Source organism: Antechinus flavipes, chromosome 4, assembly GCF_016432865.1.
Source record: "Antechinus flavipes isolate AdamAnt ecotype Samford, QLD, Australia chromosome 4, AdamAnt_v2, whole genome shotgun sequence".
Classification (NCBI taxonomy): domain Eukaryota; kingdom Metazoa; phylum Chordata; class Mammalia; order Dasyuromorphia; family Dasyuridae; genus Antechinus; species Antechinus flavipes.
Window position 1 is genome coordinate 387,665,685 of NC_067401.1, and position 20,643 is coordinate 387,686,327.

Here is a 20,643-nt window from a genome sequence, read left to right on the forward strand (position 1 = left end):
TGCATTTAGTCTCCATAAGTCTTTTTTTGTATGTGGATGACATTTTCCTTCACAAGTCTATTGGAATTGTCTTGGGTCACTGTGTTTATGTTGTTATTCTTTACAAAAGGCAAACTGGATGCATTGTGAGATGATATTTTCTATTTTATAGTCTGCCTAGGGAAAGCATGGATATCTAGTCATTTTCTCCATTCAATCACAATTTAAGGTAGTCTTCATAGAGTGGCAGCCCATCTGAATTGTAGGCTTGGTACCTGAAGAGCAGTTGAGGGTGAAAACAAGAATCAGGTAGTTTAAACAGGACTTATTCCCTATTCTTACTCAGCATAATTTCCTTGTTTCATCAATTCCCTGGACGAGCCCATCTCTGATTATAGGAAAATAGTATTTTTGGCATCTCCACATGTCCCTCTTGGGATCTCTAGTTGGGGAATTTCCATGGTTGATCAAGGCAGTGATTCCCCAACTTTTCAACCCCCCCAACTTTGTGTGTTCTATATCCCCAGCTTCATACATCCTCAAAACCCTCGATTACTAACCTATATGATACTGGTTCGCATCAGTGTAACCCAGAACTTTTTTAATGTCAAAGTTGGCCCCCCCATCACCAACCACTTCCTTTTTTTCTCTCTCTACTTACCTGTACTGGAAGGGAGCCACTGTGGCAGTGACAGGATGATTCTGTTGGGAGGCTGAGGAGAAGCTGATGGGCCCCAGGTTAGGGGAGGAGCCTTTGTTATGCACTGGACTGATGACTGAGGAGGAAGTCCGTGAAGGTATCTCATTCTGAGGTCCATCCTCAGGCCCAATGGGTCTAGCAATGCCAGAACCTTTAAAGTTCACATCTTGGTCTTTCCCCTGGCAGCTCAAAAGTTTCCTGCTCTCAGAAGCTCCTGGTGTCGGAGTGTCTCTGTGTGGGCTGATCTGAGATGGACTCCTACTTTGAGCTTGGGAAGTCCTGATCCCTTCTGGTGTCCTCTTCTTCTTGCCCCCAATGACTTGAGCCTCCTCAGTCCTCCTAGGTCCAGCCCTGGAACTGGAAAGTGCTTTGGGAGTCACCCTGGGACTACTCCACGGAGAACTTAGACTCTGGCTTGAGTGTCCTTCATAGCTCTCTCCTGCCTCAGGTCTCTCATGTCCTGAAGAGGAGGACTCCTTCAGCCCTGCCGGAGTCTTGGCAGAACCTCTTCCTCTGGGAATCTTGGGGGAGGAACTACTGGGGCTGCTAACTGCCTTCCCTAGTCTTGGTGAGGCTGCCCGCTGGGGGCTGGGTACTAGGCTGTGTTGGCGTGGGCGCAATTGAGGTGATGCTGCCAGGGTGTGAATCTTGGTCTGGGAAGTGGCACGGGGCACAGGGATAGAAGAAGCATAATGGGGGCGGCTGGCCGAATTCAGGTTGGCCGTTCCATTCATGTTCAACAAAGTTGGGGCTCAAAGTTACAGTCCTGTAAAAAAAAGAGAAATGAAATTAGGCTTTAGCTTTTCCCCATCAGTCTATCACTATCCCCAGCAGCAAGAGCCTTTTTTACTGATGTGTTGGACTTCACAATCATGTTTTTATAGAATTTCTCTGCTTCTTATTTTCTTTAACTGATGTTGACACATCAACCCCAGTTATCTTCATGGTGGTTTTTTGGCCAATTCTAATAATGTCACAATCTCTGGCCTGTGAGGGCTGTGAGGGGACAGACTTGTACTTGAATAAGGATGAAGCAAGACATCAAATCTCTACTTCTCAGGGAGGGGGTCTAAAACCATTCTAATACCATTCAGTGGCCTTGCCTAAAAAAAAAGTTCTCAGGAGCAAAATTGCCTCAGTACAGCTTTTGTCTCAATGACATGAGTTATGAGTCATCCTATTTCTTTCCAATAGACCTTTTTCCAGTGATTGTAGTAGGAGATAAATCTCACTGCTTCATTTTTCCTCCAAAAGAGAAATACCACAACCATTCTACTTCCTTCCCATGACCCTTTCAAGTACTGACCCTTGAATTATTGAAATCAGTAAGGCAGACTGGCTGATTTTTCATTCTATAGCTTGTCTGTCTCACTTTAGAGAAGGAAACACACTGACTCAAATCTCACTCCCACATAAGTCTGAAAGGAGATGGATTGTGACTCTTGATATCCCATACTCAGAGAATAGTGACATCCTACAAGTTGGAGCCTCCCTAATCTATGGGGCTGAGACTATGATTGATTCTCAACTTCAGATATGGGCTTGTCTGGTCACCCTTCTTATTAATATCATGGTTGAGAATATATATTGACAGGGTGTGGGGAAAGTGCACTAGGCACAAAGAATTGGAAAAGGTGTAAGGCATGGTACTATGGGAAAAAGGGAGGCTATTCAAAATGGATCAGAAATTAAAGGACCTCTGATTCTACCATAGGCTTGTTAATAACTATTAATAATATTCTCTGAGTCTTGGTTTCTCAATGTGCAAAATATGATGATCTATTTCTAAGGTCTATCCTCAGCTCTACCATTTTATGATTCTTTAATTCTATATGTGACTTCATGGGATGTTGGAGTTGAAGGGGGCCACAGAAGTCATCTGACCTAAGCAGAAGTATGAATATTTGTACATTCCTGGCAAGTAGTCATCTGGTCTCTGTTTAAACACCTCCAGGAAAAAGGGATAAATTCACTATCTTGACAAGCAGACCCTGAATTTATGGGTCATTCTAATTGTTTGAAAGTTTTGCCTTAGAATGATCTAAAATTTAACTCCCCACAACTCCTACTCATTTTTCCTATATTCTGCCTTGTGGAGCTAAGAGAAATAAATCTATTCCTTTGTCCTTGTGACAAATTCTTCGAGTATCTTGTACTCTCTAAGCCTTGGATTCTTTAGGTAAAAGTCTCCAATTCCTTTAATGGAACTTCATGGAGTTCCTATCAATTAAGCATTTACTATGTCTAAAGCTGTTTGGCTCCAGGGATACAAAGATAAAGTATGCTAACTCCTGCCCTGAACTAACATTTCTAATCCTCTCACCATACCTGTTTGCCTTCTCCAACTTCTCAACGTCCATCTTATAATTTAATGATAAGAATTGGACATCTTATTTAAGATGTGATAGACTATAGCAGTAGAGTGAAACTATTATCCCCCTCATTCAGGGCTCTATGCATCTATTAAAATCATATTAGCTCATGTTTGGCCACATGTCATTCTGCTGAGTCCACTAAAAGCCTCGGGTAATTTTCAGTGAACTGCCCGGTTCATAAAAAAAAGATAAATAACAATACCATATAGGATTGGCCAAATGGCACAGATCACTCCTGGGTACAGTGCTGCAGGGTCACTGAAGTCACTGAAAGAACCAGATAACAGATCAAATGTCATGGCTGAGAAAAAGGTTGTGCAAATTCCTGCTGAGCTGGAGAGACCGATAATACCCAAACTTCCTGCCATTGGGAGTTGGGAGACAGAGTTTGATTCCCTTAAAAAGTAAAGTCCCCTTTACTGTCTAGGATCTTGATCCCATAGACTTCCTTCTTAGCATACCAATTGATACATTTATTAAAATGGAAAAAACCATGCATATTAGAGCAAAAGATCATGGAATCACTCCTCTGGACAGGACACATGCAAAAGGGAATGGGCCAGAGAACTGAGGGGTACCAGATGAGGGGAAAAGAGGGACAATAAGTTGGAAAGAAGTTTAGTCTACAACATTGCCCTGCTGCCCTTTAGCCCTTCAATAATAGTTCCTTTCTGGGAATCTTGCACTGATATGTCTACCTCAGACCAGCTGGGAAGGTGCTATTCCCATAGTTATGTCTGTATAATCACTCCAGATCAGAGGACACAGGTCAGATCCCTCCCTAGAGTCCCCCCAGAAGGGAACAATCACATATCACACATGTTACATGACCTTGGATAAAGGTTTTCAGATTCTCTAGTCCTCAAATATGAAATGACCCCCTGCCAAAGACTTCAAAGTCCTTCAATGAGGTGATATGGGAATGAACTGCTCCTTGTACAGTAAGATGATTCTGCCCTTTCAGAGGATGTACATTCTGAATTGTTTTTCTAGTAGAAGGAATGGAATTTCTTAACAAAGTCTTATTTTGATGCTGGAGATCAAAAATGAGGCCAAAAGAAAGAGATCAAAAGAATAAAATAACGTCTGATAGGTCCTACCATGATAGAAAGACTTTGAATTATATAGTCCTGGGGACAGACTGAATCTGTTAAGAATGGAAAGGTTGATCACTAAGTAAGCTGACCATTAGGTAGGAAAAAAAGAAAAAAAAACATTTATTAAGCACCTACTATGCTTCAGGCAGTGCTTTACAAACATAATTTAATTTGATTCTCACAGCAACCAAAGGAGATAGGTTCTATTATTTTCCCCATTTTACAGATGAGGAAATGGAGGCAGACATATTATGTGACTTGCTCAGAGTCAAATATTGGGGAATTGGATTTGAACTCAGTTCTTCCTGACTCCAGGTTCAGCCCTTAATTAGTTGATCATGAATTCTTTGTCCATGTTAATCCATGAAACAGTATTGATTGTGAGGTGATAGAAAAGATAGCAGAGGATTCCAAGAATTACACAGTAATTAGATTATCCTTAAATTTTAATTAACTTGCAAGTATTCCAAACATGAGACTTTTGTCCAATGGCCAAAGAATGAAGCTCCCACTGTAACAAGCGAACTCTATTAATACTGATATTCTTTCAAAAAAAGAAATCAGAAGCCAAAAGGAAATGGTTGTTAAATAGGATCGTGGCTCATAGATTGTCCCTGGAGAGTCAAACAAAGAAGTTGGCAGAATAGATTTGATCTTGCACCCAAAGGTATAAAGAGAAGTAATTTAGAGTACATTTTCTCACCTTCTCTCATGGTGCTCATGATGAGCATCAGCTAAAAGATCATCATGAAGAGAATTGGAGTTTATAAGCCCACAGCTGGTGATGAAGATGAAGAGTCAAAATAATTCTACCAAAAACTTTACAAGACCTTTTAAAACAATTCAACATTGACTATAACACTCAGAGGCCTGCCTGGAATATAATAGGTACCTAATAAATGCTAGTTGGCTGATGGAAAATTATGATTATGTGGATCAATTTTGAGAAACAAGAGACAAAAGGAATGTAGACTACTCAGAAAAATTATGACTATAAAGTTTATGAAAATTTCCTGATATTAACCAAAGGTTGGATTGGCTGCCTCAGGAAGCTATGATTTACTCTTCACTTAAGGCAGAAGCTGGATGACTATTTCTCAGGTACAATATAATAGGAATTCTTTTTAGTTTGAGTTAGACCAGATGGCTATTGACGTCCTTTCAAAATCAGAAACTGTGATTTTGTGATTCATTTTTCTTTCACAGAGAAATAAGAAGGCAGTGGACATAGTCATGAACAATGAAAAACATTACCAAAAACGAAACAAGCTATATCTTTACAGAAAATAGCATGGTGGATAGAGCACCAGGCCTGGAGTCAGGAAGATTCATCTTCTTGAGTTCAAATCTGACCTCAGACATTAGCCGTGTGACCCTGGGCAATTCCTTAACCCTATTTGCCAGTTTCCTCATCAATAAAATAAGCTAGAGAAGGAAATGGCAAGCCACATAAGAATCTTTGCCAAACATTGACCCACTCCTAATACCATGTACTAAAATAAAGTCAAAATGGGTTCATGACCTAGACACAAAAAATAAACAAATTAAAAGAACATAGGATAAACTATCCTTCCGATCTTGAAGGAGGAAGGAATTTGTGATCAAAAAAGAAATGGAGATCATTATCAATCACAAAATAGATAATTTTGATTATATTAAGTTAAAAAGGTTTTATACAAACACAACTATTTGCAGACAAGATTAAAAGGGAAGCAATAAACTGGGAAAACATTTTTACATTCAAAAGTTCTGATAAAGGCCTCATTTCTAAAATATAAAGAGAATTGACTCAAATTTATGAGAATTCAAGCCATTCTTCAACTGGTAAGTGGCAAAGGATATAAACAGACAATTTTCAGATGAGGAAATTGAAACTATTTCTAGTCATATGAAAAGATGCTCTAAATCCCTATTGATTAGAGAAATGAAATTAAGACAACTCTGAGATACCACTACACACCTCTCAGATGGGCTAAGATGACAGAAAAAGATAATGACGAATGTTGGAGGGAATGTGGGAAAACTGGGACACCGATACATTGTTGGTAGAACTGTGAAGAGATCCAACCATTCTAGAGAGCAATTTGGAACTATGTCCAAAGTGTTATCAAACTGTGCTTATCCTTTGACCCAGCAGTGTTTCTACTGGGCTTATATACCAAAGAGATCTTAAGGGAGGGAAAGGGACCCACCTGTACAAAAATGTTTGTGGCAGTTCTTTTTGTAGTGGCAAGAAACTGGAACCTGAGTGGATGCCCATCAACTGGAAAATGGCTGAATAAGTTATGGTTTATGAATGTGATGGAATATTATTGTTTTGTAAGAAATGACCAGCAGGATGATTTCATAGAGGCCTGGAGAGACTTACATGAACTGATTCTGAGTGAAATGAGCAGAACCAGGAGATCATTATACATGGCAACAACAAGATTATATGATGATCAATTCTGATGGACGTGGCTCTCTTCAATAATGAGATGATTCAGACCAATTCTGATGATCTTGTGATGAAGAGAGCCATCTACTCTCAGAGAGAAGACTGTGAGAACTAAATATGGTTTATAACATAGCATTTTTTACTCTTTTTGTTATTTGCTTATATTTTATTTTGTTTCTCTTTTTTCTGATTTGATTTGATTTTTTCTTGTGTGGCAAGATAATTGTATAAATATGTATGCATATATTGGATTTAACATATATTTCTACATGTTTAACATATACTGGACTACTTGTCATCTAGGGGAGGGGATAGGGAAAAGGGTGGGGGGAAATTGGAACACAAAATTTTGCAGGGGCTAATGTTGAAAAATTGTCCACGCATATGTTTGGAAAATAAAAAAAAAACTTTAATAAAGAGAAAAAAAATCTTTGCCAAAAAAAATCCCAAATGGGTTCATGAAGGTTTGGATATGACTGAAACAACTCAACAACAAATATAACAATGAGAACAATGCCTTAACTTCAGAAAGGAAATGACTGGAGTACGAGTGATATCAGAGTCAGCTGTCTGTATGGTTAGATACTCAACTAGTTAGAGCAGTGATCAAAATCAGTTTCAAGTTAAAACATATAAAAATGAAAAGACTTTATGAATGATTGCAGCAAGTTCAACCTGACCTACTCAATTATGCTAAGTTAATTAATATTATATTATTATAGCAATTATACTAAAAACTGGAATTTGCAAAAGCCCAACTGATTATCACCACATCCTGCAAAAGTTTAAGCAGTTTAAAGTAGTCACCAGAATATGAAGGTCAAATATGAACCTAGAAATTCCCTTAGTCTACAAATATTTGATCTCCTAACTGAGTACAGAGATTTAATAGCCAAGGCCAACACCAGTTACAAGGCATACACATTTGTAAAATAGTATGGAGAATGATGATAGATAAACAGGCAGACAGTAAGCACTTATCAGGTGCCAGTCACAGTTCTAAGTATTGAGAATAGAAATACAAGAAAATAGTTCTTGCCTCCAATAAGTTTACATTCTGAAGAGAAAGATGATACACAAAAGGAAGTGGAAAGGAGAAGGGAGATGGGAAAGGGGAGAAATTTCCTGTGAAGGAGTATGGTGGCAAAGTCACCAGGAGTTGAAAGCATAGCCTAGGGAGGACAGAGTGAAGTGTGGCTAGCTTGGGCCCATCCCTGGAAGAAACTCCTCAATAAGAGAAGAGGTATTGGATGGTGGAAAAAATTATGAGCAGTGTGGCTAAACATATCTCCAGAAAGGTTGGTGTGAGATCCAAATGAGCCACATCATCCCAAGAACATTCATAGTTGCAACTGACAGAAGGATAACAGATAAAAGGAAAATGGAACAGATTTTCAGCATAATACTCTATTTTCAACATCAGTGATAGTGAAACTACCAGATTTGGATGCTAACATTTCAGTCCCCAAAGAGAAGCTGAAATGGTACTTAAGAAGATAAAATCAGGATAAGTTGTTGGACTGGGCTGAAGAAGTCCCTGTTCAAGGCAAATCAGTCTTAAATGTATTAAGGGATCATTTTACAAAATCAATCAGGGTAAAGAAATGAAAAAAAATGGGAAAAAATATAGACAATATTATGGATCCCAAATAATACACTGATTCACATGCCCACTTTCTCATTTTTATAAAAACTTTATGTAAATGATCTACATACATATTGAGGAGTTTTGGATAAAAAATGTTAATAGAATAGGAAACCTTTCCCAAATGATTTTTAAATAGAAGACTACATTATATTCACATAGTATAGCCACCAAAACACAATCTTAAGAGCTTTCCTCCTATAGTAAGATCATATTGGTCATCTGATTATTAATGTTAAGCAAAAAACAAAGTGGAGAGATTTATGCTTAACAAAGATAATGATCAATGACATGGAAAATTGTCCCTGCAAATCTCAAATGAAAGATGGATTCTCTTTTATAGGGATAAGATTTTTCCAGGTGATGCTGTTTGTAGGTGATTTTTGTTAATTGAATTAAACCCCAAATAGTATGGGCCTTTCTAATAAGATTCGTAATCAGAGAGATGCATAATAAACACTACAAGAAAAGCTTAAATGAAAGAAAAATGTTTATTCTCCAGATCATAACATGCAATTAAATAACAAATCCTTTTAGTACATAAATACAGGAACTGAAGATAGATTATGAATAGGGTGTAGAATTGAATAGAAGGGAAAACTGGGATAGATATTTGGAGCACTGTACCATGTTTTTACTTATCCTTTCTTCAGCCCCAAACTATCTTTAAAAAAAAACACATACACAATAATAATAGTAATATGTAGATTTTAAAGTTTGGGAAATACTTTTCAAATATTATCTCATTTTATCTTTACAACAACCCTGGGAAGGGGTGCTATTATTATCTCTATTTTACAGATGATAAGACTGGGAGACAGATAAAATTTAAGTGACTTGCCCAAAGTCATACAGTGAAGAAATGTCTGAAATTGGATTTGAACTAGTTTTTCTGACTACAAGTCCAACACTATCTACTGCATCACCTAGATGTCTTAATGGTGACAAATTTCAGAACCCTGCAGTCCTTTGAAGAATCAAAGTTATAAGTAATCTGAATGGTAATATAAAGCTCTATGAAAGGCACAAGATGTAACATATTTCCAGAGATGATCTAAGCACAATAACTCAAGGGATACCATCAAAGAAATGTGTGATTGGAAAAGGCAAAAAGTCTAATTGTTGGGGAAAGTAAAAATGGTTAAGCAAGACTGAATGCAGCACTGACTGGAATGTGTGAATTGCAAAAAGACGAAGAGGAAGGTTTTTATCATGTTGGTGGATCTCTGGAGAGAATCTATAGAATATGGATAATATCATGGAATGAGATGTCATGGAGAGGTTATGAGCTGCGCCAATGGATGGAACATTCCAATTGATGAGATCATATATTCAAGGAATTACATTGAAATAAAGAGATGGAATTGGTTTATGACATCCTCACTCTGGTCCTCTGGCTAATTCATAGCATTTTGGATGGAGAGATCTATAGTTGTCTTTACTGTGGGAACCAATTTGCTGATATTGATCAGCAACTTGTCTGCAACTTGGTCTGATGATTGTCTTGGGGGATTGAAGGATTACAGAATTTACCCAAGATTATAGGGTTTACAAAGTGTTTGGGAATTAGTGTCAGAAGACCTAGGTTCAAAACCTGGTGTTTCCACTTCCTACTTGAATGATAATAGGCAAGTCATTTAACTTCTTTGGCTCTCAGTTTCCCCACTTGCAAAATCAGGGGAGTGGTCTAGATGATTTCCACAGTACCTTCCAGCTCTAAATTTATGATCCTATGATCCTATACATCAGAGATTAAACTGGAGTCCAGGTCTACCTGACTGTACGACCAATTTTCTATTATGCCACATTGTTTCTTGATCACATATGTTGGAGATAATAATAACTCATCTTTCCAAAGACTTTAAGGATTATATATATAGCATATTTCTCATAATAAAGTTGGCTTCAAATGAGAAGAAAAGCTAAAAATGAGAAGGAGATTTTGGAACAATTGTAACAGTTACAAACCGACCTATTCAGAAGAGTCATTGATGCTGAAAGGTAGTACAAATGTTTTTTATTAGAAAATTAGTGACTTATACAGGGTCACAAAGCTACTAAGTGTTGGAACTAGAAGTTGAAGCCAGATTTCTTGATTCCAAGTTAAATGCTCTTTCTACTTTATCATACATTAGGTGAGCAGGTCTAAATATAGAGTCTGGGGCTTGTCAGTGGACTACTGGGACATTTAACTTGGCTGGCCTCTTTAGTACTTCACTCTTCAATGAACCATTGGCCCACAGACATTATGGCAATAGTATAAGGTTGATGTTCTCTCTCAACTAAACTCCCAAACTACCTGTGTGACCTTAAGCACCTAAGGCTAAGTCATTTAGTCTCAGTTTAGCCATTTGTAAAATGAGAAGATAAAATTATTAGACGACTTCAGAGATTTCTCTTAACTTTAAAAAGTATGATCCTATGAACTCCAAATCGATCTAGAGAAAGTGTCCTTGGACCAGGAAGACTAAGGCCTTGAAGCCCATGACTCAACACCATGAGCATATACTAATGATAGCACCTTTGCTCCCCATCCATCTGCCATTTTTAGGAATAATGAAGATTGGACTTGCTCAGCTTTTCCCAATGTAGAAGACAGCAAATTACATCTTAAAAACAACTACCAGGGGCAGGTAGGTGGGGCAGTGGATTGAGCACCGGCCCTGAAGTCAGGAGGACCCCAGTTCAAATCCAGCCTCAGACACTTAATACTTCCTAACTGTGTGACCCTGGACAAGTCACTTAACTTCTAATTGCCTCAGCAAAAAACAAATAACAAAAAAAAAGACCAAAAAACCAACAACAACCACCAGTACCCTTAAATAATATGATGGCCATGTTTCCAACTTAAATGAATGAATCCAGAGGCATGCTAGAGATAACTTGTAATAAGATTTTCAGTGTGAACATTAACATGTCAGAAATCAGCAAATGTTATAAATTTGGGCATGATTTATTGTTTTGTTGATTGTCTAGAGCTAAAAAAGTGACAGAAAATATGCTAGTAATAGACTTAATATAAAAGTATCTCATGCATGCATTTTCCCCTCCAGAGGTGGTTGTTAAACCTTTGCCAGCACACCCTTGGGTGAAGCCCACTGTCCTGTTTGCTTACTGCCTAGTGACCCTTGCTAAGGGCTTAACTTACCTGAGTGGTTAGTTCCTGTGCCTCCTAACTCCCAGTTCTGCCTTTAGGAGGGCTGAACTCTCCTGCCCTGATTTCAATATTCTTCCCTTCTGGCTTTTCGGCTCCAGCCCTTCTTTAGCCCCAGCAGGAGTGAAGCCAAAGCAAGGAGGTTGCTCCAGCTCTACCTTGCTAATGCACCAAATGCAGTTGTCATTTTAACCCAGTCATCATTTTTTCAATAGCTCAATAAGAAAAGGATTTAAAAAAAACATAAATGCTCACGCCATTATTGAGGTCATTACATCCCCACCCTTTCCTTCTCTCCCTACTGCTGAATCTCTGCCTTCTCCTCCCTGCCCCCTTTCCAGTATCTTGGGCCCCCATTTGAGACAGCAATAGACATGTGAATACAGAGCCTTAGCTCTTAGGCTAATGGTATTGTTAGTAATGGGGAGGGCTGGGTCACAGGAGGGAAAGCTTCCCAAATAAGGCTAGCCTACTCTGTTTGATAAAGAAACTCATAGATTACCTTTGTTCCTCTTATAAGGGTTCTTAACTCGAGGTTGGTGAATTTAGTTTAATAAAAGCTATTTTGATAACTACATTTAATAATCTTAATTTCCTCTATAATTTTAGGCGTTTTATTTTATGTATTTAATGACATTATTCCGATATGGGGTCCATACACTTAACTAGACTGCCCTAGAGGTGTGCTTGATATAGAAAAGGGGAAGGCCCTTTATTCTAAGACCTCCAATCCTGCTCCATTTCTAGAATTTCATTTATTTATATAAATTATAAGTGACTTTGGATAATTCCAGAGTATCAAAAGGACAGGCAGAGAACTAATCCTAAACTTTGGGATAGTAGTGGACAACTAGAAGTAAAGTAAGTCTACTTCTAGGATGACTCTGGGGATGACCATTCTCTTTCTCTCTGCTTCCCTTCCTGGCTCTAGCTCCAGACAGGTTCTCTACTGCTAAGGGCATCTCTCTGCATGAGAAATGTAGGTCAGCACAGAGGCTGGTGAGAGAGCAAGCTAGAATAGGGAGCTGAGTCTAATCCAGCCTTGGAGCTGATTTAATCTTCAGAGAGCCCAGCAGGATGGCAAAGATAGCAGACAGAAGTGGGAGAATAAAAAGGGCAGAATAGGAAATCCCAAGACTGGCTTTGGGATTCCCTAATCCCTACCTGACCCAAGTTAGGATGTATTTTGATGGTTACCATGTCTAGAGGAGGAGCTTCTTTTTAAAATTTATTTTTACTTTTAAGTCTGCGTATCCCTATCTTGCTTCAAGTGGAAAAGCTTATGGGTTGCTGATTGACTTTCCAATACAAGCTGGTTACTCCTCCTTAGGCAATCGGTGACTGTCTTTTCCTGGGGACCATCATATTGGTAGAAGGCTTAGTACTGACATTTGAACTCTTGAGCTTCATTAATTCTCCAATCTCAGTCTCCCTGATAGCAGGAATTAAAGGTATGCACCACCATGCCAAGCAGAGGATACTTTTCTAAATGAACTGGCCCTTATGAAATGCCTATTGATGCCCAGTAGTTTGGAAGTGGACAGTAATCTCTGGAGTTCCATACAGGCTTCAGTTCCTCTAAAAGCAGGGGCTATGTTTTCTTATTCCCTGGTACCATCTTCCAGTGATGGGCCTTAGTTCTCTTTCTGCAAAAAGGTAAGACCTTTGCTTCTTTTTCTTTCTCTTATGTCCTAATAAGACTGCATTAGGTAGTGTGAGTAAAGTGCTCAGAGCTCCTGATTATGAAAGATATTAATTATAATGTTTCCATCTCCTTGCTCTCAGAAATAGGAGAGTGTGACTGAAATAGATGCAGGATTATCCACCTTTTGAGCAGGGTTTCAGATGAGACAAAGTGCTTGATAATTAAGTATTGATCAACTTTTGTGTTTCATCCCTACCTTCTTCTTCCTTCTCTCATCTCTCCCTACAATCAACGTTCCAACTAAGTCTGAGTAGTTCAAGATCAACCAGCCAGTTGAAGTTAGAGCTGGCACTAAACCACATATTAACCCCTCCCAGTTCTTGGATAATCCCATTTAGGTTCCCACTCTTCTCTCCTGTGCTGCCTGATCTGAACTGTAGTCTAAAACAATGGCTATACTGACTCCAGCAAACAATTTCAGGATATGATTCTAAAGTTTACCTGAGAATAAATATACCATTATCTATGAATAAAATTGATACCCACTGATCTCCTCCTCCCCATTTAGTTTTTATAATAACTTTTTACAAAAAAACCTTCAAATAGTAACATCCCCACCACACATTTTCAAAAAAAACCTCAAATAAATAAAAATACAATGTGATTTATGAAAATGCACTTTATACATTGTCCAGGACTGCATAGTGTAGTGGGAGAAGCATTGACATGGAATCCTTCCTTTGTCATTTACTAGCTAGAAGACTTTGAGCAAATCATTTCCTTTATATAAGCATCGTCTCCTTATCTGTCAAATAGGCAATATTTGCTTTACTGATTTCGTGAGGCCCTTGTGAGAAATGTGTTTTGCAAATGACATCATGCTACTTAAATGTAGATTGTTATATTTTATTAACATTATAGCTACTGTGACCTACTGCTGTAAGTATCTAGTGGGAAAAGTGAGGTGTACCAGTGTGAAGTACGACGGTAGGGTAATGTTTGTGAGGAGGTGATGGTGATTGTAAATCAGCCAAGAGACTCAGAGATGGGCCAATGAAAATTTCCCAGAGTATGAAAAGAGGGACAAGAGATTTTCAGGCAGAGACTGGATCATCACTTGTTGGATATGTTATAAATGGTATTCTTGTTTTAGGAATGGGTTAGACTAGATAGCTTAATAAAAAGTAAGCTCCTTTAAGGCAAGCACTGCCTTGATTTTGTATTTGTTTCCCTGGTGCCTAGGACATTGCCTGTGATACAGTAGGTTCTTAATAAAAGCTTGAAGAACTCTGAGGTCTCTTCTAAGGCTATGAAAAAAAGATCATTCTGGGAGTTTAATGAAAGGTTTTAGGATTGATGATTGATTTTTCTTCTCCATGGGTTTCCTTAATTTTCTAATCTCAGGCCTTCAATATAGGCAATATTGGGGCTTTTTAAAAATTAAAACAAATTGTACTATAGCAACAGTAAAATTGTCCTTTTCTAAAGATCATCTAGCCCAAAGTGTAAGAACTAAATGGGCATACAGCAATAGATCAAGGTGGTGATCAGCTCAATTCTAGAAATTCCAGGCAAAATATGGGAGGCTGCAAATAATTTCTATCCTAAACTGGATAAAGTTTAATCAAGAAGAGAAGAAAAAGGTAATCTAGTCAGTCAATGCTCTCAACAAAAGATAAGGAATCTGTTCGCTTTTTTCCGCCATCAGAAGACAAAAAATTGCTTTAAGGATCACAGGACTTTGAACTAGAAATAGCTAACTCAAGTAATCAGCAACCCCCAAATCTTAGAAATTGTGAAAATGTTTCAGAGAGTGAATGAAAAACCCTGGGGAGTTAACTTACTAGTGATTCATATACCTAGTAAGGAGAGAGCTAAGATTTAAACAAAATTCAGTAATGCCCACCAGAATTTCCACAAAGTTTGCATATCACATAATTATACAGACCAAATTCTCAAAATCACATTCCAAATTAATGTTCATTTCGCTAAGTAGGCATAAAAGTAGCACTAGGGGTCATGGAGAACCTTCAGGATTCCAATTTCCCATCTTTGTTTTGGAATGAGCACTGAATGGGGAAGGTATCCTAAGCAGAAAAAATGGTTTAGGGATGGGCAGGATTAGTAAAAGTAAGAGACTTCCTGGCCACCCCTCCCTTTCATGAAGTTTATTAGATGAAAGCTGTAAAATATAAGGAATCGTTGGCCAGGCCAGAAATGTTTCATTCTAGATGATGAGTTCTTAACTTGCTTTGTTATCAACAATTTAGAAGGACTGGTGAAGCCTCTAGAACAATGAATTTTCAAATTCCTAATGGAAGGAAAGGCTCAATTTCATTTTTAAGATAGAAAATAAAGTTGAAATATGGTTTATTTTCAAATCTGAATACTCTCTACAATACAGGTAAAGAATCTCTGATACAGGAAGTCATTGGGACAAAGATGAACAGGGCCAGGAACAAGAGGACCCCGAGTTGGGTTGGTCTCTGTTGAGTACTTGAAATAATTAGAATACTCCCTTTCCCATTTCACTAAGATAGTGAGTGGCCTTTCCAAGGTCACCCAATTATTAGAGCTGAGATAAAGAGTAGGTCCTTAATTTTTACAGGTGGGAGAAATAAGGATGGTCTGATGAAGAGAGACCTAAATTTGTAGGGTTAGAATGGAAACCTTGATGTCTATGCCCATAAATTAAGATTTCTTTCAGGAGATATGACAGATTTTGAGCAAGAGAAGGAAGGGAATAAAGGGATTTATGAGGGGAAAAAAAAGGATTCTCAGGACTGTGGAAAATTGGTGGGCTGGACTTGAGTTGTTAACAAGACTATTGTAAGGTAGCCAGCTGTGAGGTAACAGGGTGCTGACAACTAAAATCAAGAAAACTGCCATGGTCATTGTATACTTTAACCTCCCTTTCTGTTTCTGTGCCACAAACATCTGATTCCTTTGTCCTATTGATGGTGCTGATTCCTTTCTCATTCTGCAGCAAGAGTTCTATACTTGCTTTTCTAACCTCCCTCTCCTTATGCAGAAAATGACACCAGTTCAACCTATCCAGAAATCACCTCTATAGCATTCCCAACAAGTGATCATTCAGTTTATTTGAAAATTCCAGTGATGAGAATCTCACTAGCTCCTGAAGCCCATGTCTTCTCTTCTTTAATCTTCTCATATAAGAAGACTCTAGACTAGTAGTTTGCTCTACTAGTTCCTTCAACCAATACTTAGAGGACATGGTTCCCAACCGGTTTCCTCTTTCCAGTTCCTAAATATCTCCCTTTCTTCACTTACAGATAGAATGAATATTAGAATCATAGAATATTAACTCTGAAAAAGACCTAAAAGATAATGAAACCTAACATTCATTTTCCACATTCAGAAACTGAGGCACAGAAAAAAGAATGTGGCTTATCCTTGGGTTGCTATGGAAATAAATTGAAACTCCTGGCAGCATGATAGGAGCCAGGATATATTTTCAGTTCTATAAATATTTAACTGACTCTTTGAAGATGATAAGAGAGCCTGAAAGCCAAGGTCCCTTCTCTCTGCTCAAAGCAGGAAGGGTGGGGGAAGTGAAGGCCAGGTGTTTTATTTAGTTAGCTTATTTTAGAGTTTAAAGGACACTGCTCAGTTGCAGATTTCATGGGATAGAGATCAGCTGAAGTGTAGGATGCAGTGTGCCCTTCCAGGCAAGGAAGGAGGAGTCTCAGCTATGGTGCTGATAGGACAGCTCCTTGGGCATTGTAGTTAAAGGGCCAAAGCAGGTATCTCCCAAACACTATAGTATCATAAGAATATTATTTGATCTGGAAGGATGGGATTTTAGATTTAATTTAGTATATTCTCTCTCATTTTACAGATAGGAAAATTATGGGCCAGAGAGGGGAAGAGGCTTGTTTAAGGCTATATAGTTAGTAAAGGTGTGAATGAATTTCAAATCAGAAGACAAATTTAGAACCCAGTTCTACTGCTTGCTAGCTGTGTGACTTCAAGCAATTCACTTAATCCCTCTATACTTTGGTTTTCTGATTTCAAGGCTTAAATACATACTCTCCAAGGATCTATATACCAAGAAAAACATAGAAGAGACAGGATTCAAACCCAGGTTTCCTGATTGCAGAGCCAGTATCTGTTCTAATGCATCACACTGTCTGATATTTAAGTAGTAATATCTACATCCTGTATAATTTACATGGCAATGCATCAGTTTTGGAGGTGGGCAATCCGTGACTCCCTCATTGGCTACATAACCTTAGTCTAATCACTTAACTTCTGTGGATCTCTTTTTTTCCCAACTTGGAATGAGAAGACGTGCTTGGCCACTTAAGAAAGGGTGAGGATAAATGACTAGAAAAGCTTTTGAGCTGTATGAAAAGCAAGCATTATGATACTTCAAAAGAATAAGAGACAGCAGAGCCCCACCTACTCAGCTCTGATCAATAGCCTAACAATCAAAGCTCTCTAGAACTAGAACAGGCTGCTTTGGGAGGCAGCGGGTTCTATCACTGCCACTCTACAAGTAGAGTTTGATTATGTTGTTGTTATTGTTATTAAGTCATTTTCAGTCATGTCTGATGCTTCGTGATCTTATTTGGGGTTTTCTTGTCAAAGATACTGAAGTGGTTTGCCATTTCCTTCTCCAGCTCATTTTACAGATGAGAAAACTGAGGCAAATAATATTAAATTACTTGCTCAATATCACACAGCAAGTAAGTGTCTGAAACCAAATTTGAACTCAACAAGATAAGTTTTCCTGATTCTAGGCCCAGAACTCTTCCATTGCATTACCTAGGTGCCCAGGTATATTGATTTTTGTTCAAATTTGGGTTTGACTAACTCAAGCTTTTTTTTTTTTCTTTTTAAAATAGTGGGTTTCTTTGTAGTGGCCAGAAACTGGAAACTGAGTAGATGCCCATTAATTGGAGAATGGCTGAATAAATTGTGGTATATGAATATTATGGAATATTATTGTTTGGTAAGAAATGACCAACAGGATGATTTCAGAAAGGCTTGGAGAGACTTACACGAATTGATGCTGAGTGAAATGAGCAGGGCCAGGAGATCATTATATACTTCAACAACAATACTGTATGATGATCAATTCTGATGGACCTGGCCATCTTCAGCAATGAGATGAACCAAATCAGTTCCAATGGAGCAGTAATGAACTGAACCAGCTATGCCCAGTGAAAGAACTCTGGGAGATGACTATAAACCACTACATAGAATTCCTAAACCCTATATTTTTGCCTGCCTGCATTTTGGATTTCCTTCACAGGCTAATTGTACAATATTTCAGAGTCCAATTCTTTTTGTACAGCAAAATAACGGTTTGGTCATGTATACTTATTGTGTATCTAATTTATACTTTAATATATTTAACATCTACTGGTCATCCTGCCATCTAGGGGAGGGGGTGGGGGGAAGGAGGGGAAAAATTGGAACAAAAGATTTGGCAATTGTCAATGTTATAAAATTATCCATGCATATAACTTGTAAATAAAAAACTATTTTAAAAAATAAAATAAAATAGTGGGTCTCTGGACATTTGAAATGAAGCCTAAGGAGCTCTTCTCAGGCCAGTTTTTCTAAATGCATAAAATGAAATACACTATAGTAATAATAGCTAACATTTATATGGCATTTACTAAATGCCAGGCACTGTGCTAAGCACTTTACAAATACTATCTCATTTGATTCTGACAAGAAACTCTGTAGGGGCTATTATTATCCCCATTTTTATAGTTAAGGAAACTGAGGCAAACAGATTAAAAACTTGCCCAGGATCACATAAGGGTCTGAGGTTGAATTTGAACGTAGATCTTTCTGACTTCAGGCCTGAACTCTACTCAATGTATCACCTAACTGCCCAGTACACTGGATTACAAGGAATTACAATGAAATAATTATAAAATATTTTCAAAGAACAAGTTCATGGGCTCTAATTTAAGAACCTTCAGACTACATAAAGTCTGAGCTCCCTTCCACCTCTGAAATTCTGCGATTCTGTGACTACTTCTGGAATACTATATTTTAGGAAGGACACTAAGAAGCTAGGAAGTATCCAGAGGACAGCAACTAGAATGGTAATGATGATACCATATAAGAAACAGAGCATATTTAGTTTGGAGCAAATAACATTTAAGAGGATATGCCATGGTGGGCATTTGAGGAGTGGTCATGGAGAAGAAGGAGCAGCTAGGTGGTATGAGGGATAGAGGCTGGGCCTGGAATCGGGATGACTCATCTTCCTGAATTCAAATCTGGCCTCAGACACTTACTAGCACTTGATCCTGGGCAAGTCACTTAATTTTCCTCAGTTTCCTTATTATAAAGTGATCTAGAGAAGGAAATGACAAACCACTCGAGAATTTTTGCCAAGAAAACCCCCAATGGGGTCACAAAGAGTCAGACATGACTAAATAATGACTCAATAGTAACAAAAAGCCCATGACCCCTGATGTTACAAGGAAACAGCTATTGCTGCCTCAGCACACTACAGACAAATCACACATACACACATACACACACATATTCAGAGCTATTTCTGGGGATGAGATGGGGAGCCGGATGGATTTGGCTTTCATCACTAACGTTTTGGCACCAAAAACATTATTCTGTCAAGTGAGGTTTATATTGAGGTGGCTCCAGAATGTTTCTGTATCCCGCCTCCCTAGTCCTCCTGCCCTGCCTCCAATGTTCACATTTAGCTCAGTTTTCTTTCAGTCAGTTCCTGTTTATATCCCCATGTCCTCTCCTATTGGATCATTAAGAATCACCTAGGAAGAAGGATCTCTTGTGTTTGTTGATAAACTACTCCTGGAAGAGTAAATCACTCTATCACAGAGATGGAAAAACAGATCACTGAAGCATAGACCAAAGACTACTCTTATGCCTTAATTTATTTACAGAAAGACATCTTTCCTATTGTTTGAAGCCTCTAAAATTTCCTTTTCTTTGTCATTAAGCCCTATTCCTCCCCTATCCTAGTAACATCTTCTGGCTTATGTAACATTTAGAGATTTTGAATGCTAAAAATCAAAGAAAATTTAAAGAATATTTAGTCTAGACCAATCCATTTTCCAAAGAAAGAAACTGTGGACCCTAGACATATGCCCAAGGTCATACTAGAAGACACATGAAGGAGAAGGGATTTGAACCTATGCCTGTTAGTTCTAAGTACATTTTTCCTTCCACTTTATCATAATTGCCTATGAGGAATCAATGTCTCTCTTTGATCTTCATCACTCTTGGCTTTAAGATCTGCTATTTGGCCAAGAAGAAGAAGAGTTTCTTTCCATATTGCCAGAAGATGACCCAGGGTATTGTAATGTTTTGGTAATTCCTGGGGGACAGCATTTGAGAAAAGTTGGTCTATATTATCTAAATTCCCTATGTCTATTTTGAATGTTTTTTAAGTTCTCAGCTTTCCCCTTCTCCCTTTTCTTTCCTCCAGGAACCCAGATGCTGATGCCTGAGTTTTGCCTGACCTATCGGCAAGAAAATTGGCCCTACCAGCTGTTGTCCATGGGAAGGCAGATCTGGGACATGCAGAACAGCCATTGAATCTACTTTTGCAGCACGGCATTGGCAAGAAATAGCAACAGATGG

At 38.3% G+C, this 20,643-nt stretch overlaps 1 protein-coding gene across 1 annotated transcript in view; it reads right to left on the reverse strand.

The window, feature by feature from the left end:
• Nucleotides 1–20,643, reverse strand: part of NAV1 (neuron navigator 1) — a 349,739-nt gene that overhangs the window by 231,345 nt on the left and 97,751 nt on the right. The window contains exon 2 of the mRNA XM_051998661.1: nucleotides 641–1,445. Within this exon, the coding sequence (XP_051854621.1) occupies nucleotides 641–1,413 (773 nt within the window). The 5' untranslated portion in view covers nucleotides 1,414–1,445. The remainder of the gene's footprint in view (nucleotides 1–640; nucleotides 1,446–20,643) is intronic.